Below are 6,932 nucleotides of genomic sequence, written 5' to 3' on the forward strand. Positions count from 1 at the left end.
TTCTGGTTAGTCATGGGATAAAACACTAATGTACAATGCCTTATACACCTCAGCAAACTGGTGTTGCTGAGAGGAAAAAGAGTTCGCTTATGAAAATGGCACGATGATGGTCAAAAGTCAAGCTTTGCAAGTGTGTTTTCCGCATTCTCTTTAACACACTTGGAAAGCTAGAGACAAGCAAACACAGACCTCCTACTTTCAATAATGTTCCACTGCTAATTTGTGTATATAAAATGCTATCAAAGTGTTCGGATTTATGTCCGCTTCCACGAACTGAGAGGAACGCAAATTGTGCCGACATCTCACCCTACCAAACACGGAGGTTCCTGTCCACGTTTGTGAAGGTCGATCTCTCTTCTTTCTCTGTCTCGCTCTTTCTCTGTCTCTTTAACTCTCCTTGTATTTTCTTTTGTGAACGTCTTGTTGTACGACATTGGTGAACCGCTCTTCTCCAAGAGCTAAACGTGGCTTTCACTAGGTTAGAACTTGCACGTCAGTTCTTCTTCAGAATGTTATTTGGCTCTGGGATCCACTGATGTCGTAGGTTTTTCTAATAACTATGTTTGTATCTGCATCGACTTGGACATAGCATATCTAACAGTAAATTATGTAGAGTGACGGTGTATTTTCTCTCTCTCTCTCTCTCTCTCTCTCTCTCTCCCCCCCCCCCCCCCCAAATTGCACAAATCAAGTTTCAACCTTGCACATCAGTATTCTTTTTCGGAATGTTATTAGGCTTTTGTATCCACTGCTGTCATAGGTTTTTCTATTAACTATGTTTGAAATTACATCGACTTGTAAGTCACAATATATCTGCGATCTTCTGTCTATTGACCAACAGTACATTGAATAACAGTAAACTATGTAGAGTGATATGTATTGTGAATCTCCTTCTTTCTTTCCTGTCTCTCTGTTTCTCTCTTTCCCTCCCTAAAAATGCACTCATTAAGATGCGACCTTGCATACCAAAGTAGGCTTAAACGTAGGATTTTTTATATGCCACCGTATGTCATTTTGATCTGCAGGTTATATTTAGGATGGCTAACAGTAAATTTTGTGCAATGATGATCTATTGCACATCTATTCTCCTTCTCTTCTCTCTCTCTCTCTCGCTCTCTCTCTCTCTCTCTCTCTCTCTCTCTCTCCCCCTTTAATTGCACACTTTAAGTTGCGTCCTTGCATAACAAGGTAAGCTTATAGTTAGGATATTTCATATGCCAACGTTTGTCGATTTTCATGTGCAGATTGTATTTAGAGAGTCTTACAGTAAATTTTGTAAAGTGATAGTGTAATGTGCATCTATCCACCTCTCTCTCTCTCTCTCTCTCTCTCTCTCTCTCTCTCCCCCCCCCCCCCTAAAATTGTGCAATTTTAGATGCTCCCGCTCCCTTGCATAACAAAACAGGCTTGAAGATAGGATATTTCATGTGCCACCTTTTGTCGAGTTTGATGTTCAGGCTATATTTAATGTCTTACAGTAAATTATGTTTAGTGATGGTCTATTGTGCATACCTCTCTCCCTAAAATTGCATAAATCAAGTTCGTCCTTGCATAACAAAGTATGCGATTAAGTTTGAATCATTGATTTCCCACCAATTGTCGATGATAATGTGCAGGATGTATTCCTGTTGGAATTCTGGTTCAAAAGGAGTTTGTTATGACTTCAGCCCGGAAATAAGAATTCATTGTGAGATTTGTCAAGAAGTTGTACGTTAAGAAGATAGACTCTCATGATGTGCATTATGTCAGTGACACTCCCCTCTCTGTGGGGCAATTAGAGTCTGAGCCAACACCTCAGAAAAAGCACCTACTCATGCTTCCCAAGCAGGGAATGGGTTCCAAGACGATTATGTACCTGAATTACAAAACAGGGCCTCTGTTAGTCATGGCTGACTTGTTCGACACTTTAATTCAGAGGTTGTCACACCGATTGCAAGTGATTGTATGGAGTCATTCGAAGTCATTCAAAGAAACCTATGGTTTTGATCTCCCAGGGTTGGTGAAGAGGGTTCGCTCGATCAGAAGTAATCGTCCTTGTGAAGATGGCAGCCTTCATACCTTGAAGTATACAGGTTTGATCCAAGGTTCATCAGCTAATGATCGTGGTGATACTTGTGAGGATATTCACTCTGCTGGAGGTGAAGAATTTTTTGAGGAGTATAGCGATTATGAAGAAGTAGGTGTGGAAAATGATGCAGAAGAAAGTGGCGATTTACTTTTGGTTGAGTACAACCTTTCGAAGTCCACTGTCCAACATGCTAGAGGACTTGATGAAATCAATCAAGAGTGGGTCGAAAATCTACCTAGAATGTCTGAGTATAGTTTATTGATGAGTGCTCTTTCCTCCCCAAATGAGAAGTCCTTGCTTGTGCAAGCTGGTTTAACGCGTGGGCTTTGTGTCTCTATATATAGCTCAACAGGCTTGAGTCTTTCCTGAAATCCAAGATGAAATTTAAGCGCATTAGTGCTGCTCATTTGTTTGGTTCACCGTTATGTCGTGATATTACAGCTGAGTTGTCATCTGCCAGCTATGTCGAGCAAGATGTTTTTGCAAGTCACGCTGAAAATTTTATTTTCAAACTTTCGGAGCCATTTGAGACAGTTTTCATGGAGCAATCGTTGTTTTCTCCGAAGATTTTCAGCTCCACTTTCCACATGCTTAAGGATCAAGAAGCCATTCTGGATGATGTTCTTGGTGACCATGAGGGCACCTTGGAACACTTCAAAGAAATCATTGATCAGGCTCCTCAGTTTCTCATGCTTGCAGCGGAGTTTTGGCGTAGACAAATCGCTAGTATGAAGGAGACGAAGGATCTCAGCAATTCGAATCGACGAACGAAGAAGAAAGCCCATACGGAGGATATTGTTCTTTTTGGCTTTTTGAGATTTAATTGAACTTTCTTCTAAAGGCTTGATTTGCTGTAGGTCGAGCTTGAGGAGTTCGACTTTAAATCAGTTTAGTATGACATTGCTGTGGTCTCATCATTGTGGTGAGTTCTGGTCAATCGTTTTTGAAACATGTTAGCTTTTCTGTTAGCAACTCTTTTGCTTCATCTGAAAAGATCATATTAATGTTGCTTTGTGTTTTTGCCTGTGCAGCTTCTTGTTGATAGAGACTATGGGGCTATCTTTTTTCGTGCAGACCTTGGAAATTCGCTCCTAGAGTATAGATAACTGTGGGAAAAACCTTTGTGGTGCGGGAAGTAGACTAGGACTTTTTGTTTGCTTGACAGACGTTTCCTTAGCACAATGTACAAATAGCTGAATCAAAGCTCTCAACTACTTTTGAAGCTCTCACCTTTGGGGATATTGCTGAAACAAAGTGTTTGCAATTATACTCGGTTTTTTTTTTCTCGATTCGGAGTGAAATCTGTAAAAAGTTTATTTGCTGTTTTATGCTTTCTTTTGGTGTCGTTGAATTGTTTTTGGCCTGCCATTGGGGCAGTCTTAGTCTTTGGTTGAAGTTGGGTCAAAATAGATGTTCTTCTCTCTACGGCTTGTGCTGGTAAGGCAATGTCCGGCTGCTGCACATTCTACCTCTGTTATTACTCCCTCACTCTTGGGTGCATTCATCCATGATGTGCCACATTTTTGTGGTATGCGGACAGTTCTTTTCCTGTTAGATTTGCCTTGCTCTCCCAATTTTCCGCAATTCAATGCCATTAATTGTGGCAAGGCGCCCATCCTCTATGATCTTTGGCGAGATAAAGCATGCACTAAGCCAATGAGTGCATTATTGTGCCCACAGTGGCCCCAGTCCACTTCTTCTTGCTTCAAGTTTTGTGCCCATGCTGGACCCAGCACCCTTTCTTCATGTTGTTGATTCAGTCACCTCTCTTCCTGATCCCCAAGCAGGTGCTCGCATCCAGAATCTGCCCTAGGTTCTCCTGGTTTCGATTTTCCTCCATCTATAGGAGGAGAGTACCTTTCACATGAGAATAGCACTGCGCACCAGGATGGAGGTGTTGTCATCTGTGGTCAACTCTCAAGAGTCTTTGTTCACACTTCAAGTGGGATCTCTCTTGCTCGAAAATTCGATTGCACAGACTTAAAACTGATGTCCGAGAAGGAGAATGCAGGAACAGTGACAGAACCTTTCATGCTATCATAGCATGATGAGAGGATATGCCACAGCATGCGCACTACTGTCTTTCAGCAGTGAAGGGTACAACTTATAGATAAACTGCACCTTGTGATTTATTCCCTGCCACAGTTGCCTCGGCCACCCTTATAGATTAACTGCACCTTGTGATTTGCCTCTCCTCCACCTTTGCTTCGGCCACCCTGCTCAACGTCTTCACATGTGGGTGAGGCTAAATCTATACAGGTATACACTACAGCGATGGTGCCTAGAGGTGCGGTCACTGTGAGTCTTAGTCCAGAGTCCCCTTGTCCAAGGTGCCTCACATTTTTCTAGATTAATCTCATTGGCATGGGAAGATGTTAGAGCAAAGCACGATGAGCACAAGTTGGTATTTTGCATGTTTTGAGTGTATCTTGGATCTAGGCAACTTGAGAATGGTTTTCAGCAGGTTGGTCAGATCCTTCTCTCTCCTTTCCAAAATTTGCAAGTATAGATGGAGGTGGGAGTTCTTTGTTTTGTGCATGCTGGTGAGAGCTATTATTCCCCAATGCTTATCTCAATATTATGGAATATTTGAGTCATGCTTTGTTCTTCCCTTGATATTACAAGCGCAAGACTCCTCAGTGAGTGAAGAGTGCTCAAGTGAAATCGTCAGTGGTGTGCGCTTGTCCTAAGTTGGCAACTGGTAATTCTTTGTGAGATTGCACATTGTGATTGGTTTGGTTCTTGACTATCTATGCTCTCCAACTCGGGCGTGATCAGCCTTCTGGTAATACAGTTGCTTTAGTCACGGTTGACTCTTGGGTTGTTGGAGATGATTTCAAGGTTGAATAAGCACATGATGCTTACTTTGGTTGCAGGTTTTACGCCGGCTGGTAAAAGATGTTTGTTACAAATCATTGGTGTTAAAAGCGTGGAATGGACTATGCGTTGGGGTCCTCGGACTCTCCTGGGGCATTTGATGACCATGTGGTGGTAGCTTGCTCGAGAGATAGGACAGATCCTACCTTGGTGATTGGGCTGGTTCGCTTGGTGGTTCCCTTATGCATGTCTATGGCTCATGGTTGTGTGCTTACTGAAATTGCACAAATCAGGGGAGAGAGAGAGAGAGAGAGAGAGAGAGAGAGAGAGAGAAATGAAATGAAATGTTATATTAACGTCTTCAAAAGGCCAAAGTGACCTATGAAACCAGAAAGTTACAATGTGGTGGATCTAATACAAAGTCAGAGTAACAAAATAACAACGTAACAAAACAAAAAAATATACTATGGGATCCTATACTGTGGCGATCTCATCAATCTCCTCCATGGTCAGTAGTCTGACTGGGCGTCGTGCATACCTGGCCAGAGTGCTCCGAATCTTCTGATGTAGCCTCCGTTGATGCTGTGTAGTCCTCCACAGTCGTGGGCGCCTGGATTTCCCCAGCTCAATCGCTCGGTCGATCAGTGTGCCTCTAGTGTGAGACGAAAGGGAGCTCTGCTGTGGGAGTGGCTCCTGAGGTTGTCCCGTGTCTACTCTGAAGAAGTCTGTGATCCATCTCTGAGACTGGCTAGCCTCTCCACTCATTAGGCTATCTCTGTGTCTGCGCAGCTCAAGCAAGAACAAACCCAAGCATCTCAGATCCTCGTATCCCATGACTCTAAAGAGTGGTGAGAGTGGTTTTCGAGGAGGAGCAAGGTTGTGCAGGACAGATGATAGCAAGGGATAATGGTAAACCACTGATTTGGACAGGCTATCGTAGTGATGAGCCCGCCACACATTGGCTTTTACAGAAAATATGGAGCGAAAAAGAATGGCGAGGGTGCTTAGCTAGTGATTGGGTAAAGTCAGTCCTTGTTGGGGAAGTCTGGAATGTAGAGAGCCAAGCGACGGTCGAAGCCGAGATGTTTTGCACGGATGTGTGGGTGCGAAACAGTATGCTGAAAATCATGGCTGAGTGGCTGAGGGATTCACTGATTCTCTACTGAATTATGTGGAGACGCCGCGAAGGGTGTGGTTGATTGCATGGATATGACATGAAGTGGAACAGGTGAGTGCGAAGCATGTAGAAGCGGTGGTTGATGGAAGTTGGGCATACAAAGATTGGAGGGCTGCAAGGCATTTGTGGCATATCACATGGCTATGTTGTGTACACGGTATAGTGGCAGAGGCTGGGATTGTGTCGAAGAAATCAAACCTCTATTGATATGGCGTATTGCATGGTAGTTAGGTGCATGGAGCCACCTTTCCAAGTCGATCCTAGTACATGCCAAACGGGTATGGATCATCGCTTGGCAACCAGCTTCAGAATGCTCTGTAAATGACGCTAGATTGGTGTGGTTGATCGCATGGGAGCGGATGGACAAGTAAAGCAAGAGCTGGGTGCAGAGGCAAAGGCTAAGCGGCGGGTTCTCAAGTCTTCAAAGCTGTGGTTTTGGCTTGATGAGGGCATCAAGCTACCTCAAGGCGGGGGAGAGTGTCACGCTTGAGGATTTTTGCCTTGTCTCATTGCGCTAGAGGGTAGCCGCGGAAAGCAGTTCCTACATGATTAATAAGGGTCAAAGGAGGATTAGGTCCCATGCATAATAGAGAACGGTGCTAGCTGGAGGAAAGGAACAGGTGGAGCAGGAGTTGTGCAAGTGAGAGCCGAAAGAAGGGGGCTTCGAGGAGGTTCTGAGGCGGCTCTTGGAGGGGAGTTATATAAGGCACAAATCATGGGCCTAACGGGCAGAGCACCTTAGCAGAAAAGCAAAGCTGCAGGAGGACTCTCAGGGAACAGAGTGGCAGGTTTCGGATCAGAGGCTCCAAGGAGCGGGGGTCTGTTTTGTATGCGGGTTATGGGCTGCTGTACAGCCAACCACATTTGTAA

General features: G+C 44.1%; 1 protein-coding gene across 1 annotated transcript; it reads left to right on the plus strand.

Annotated features, from left to right (window-relative positions):
• The first annotated feature begins 218 nt into the window (after positions 1-218).
• On the plus strand, positions 219-4,111 carry LOC147430069 (uncharacterized). Its single transcript, XM_086495097.1, has 7 exons — positions 219-344; positions 1,617-1,639; positions 1,750-2,387; positions 2,510-2,794; positions 2,910-3,007; positions 3,100-3,164; positions 3,856-4,111. The coding sequence occupies exons 1-7, from the start codon at positions 234-236 to the stop codon at positions 4,109-4,111; spliced, it is 1,476 nt and encodes a 491-aa protein (XP_086351223.1). The 5' UTR covers positions 219-233.
• The last annotated feature ends 2,821 nt before the right edge of the window (positions 4,112-6,932 follow it).

This window comes from Adiantum capillus-veneris, chromosome 22 (assembly GCF_014529385.1).
Source record: "Adiantum capillus-veneris isolate H3 chromosome 22, ASM1452938v2, whole genome shotgun sequence".
NCBI lineage: Eukaryota > Viridiplantae > Streptophyta > Polypodiopsida > Polypodiales > Pteridaceae > Adiantum > Adiantum capillus-veneris.

What these genes read in the sequence shown, in the direction of transcription:
- LOC147430069 (XM_086495097.1), top strand. Translation starts at nt 234, where the DNA reads ATGCTATCAAAGTGTTCGGATTTATGTCCGCTTCCACGAACTGAGAGG. An exon ending in TCCTGTCCACGTTTGTGAAG is followed by an intron (nt 345 to 1,616) that starts GTCGATCTCTCT and finishes GATAATGTGCAG; the next exon opens with GATGTATTCCTGTTGGAATT. An exon ending in CTTGGAAATTCGCTCCTAGA is followed by an intron (nt 3,165 to 3,855) that starts GTATAGATAACT and finishes ATCCCCAAGCAG; the next exon opens with GTGCTCGCATCCAGAATCTG.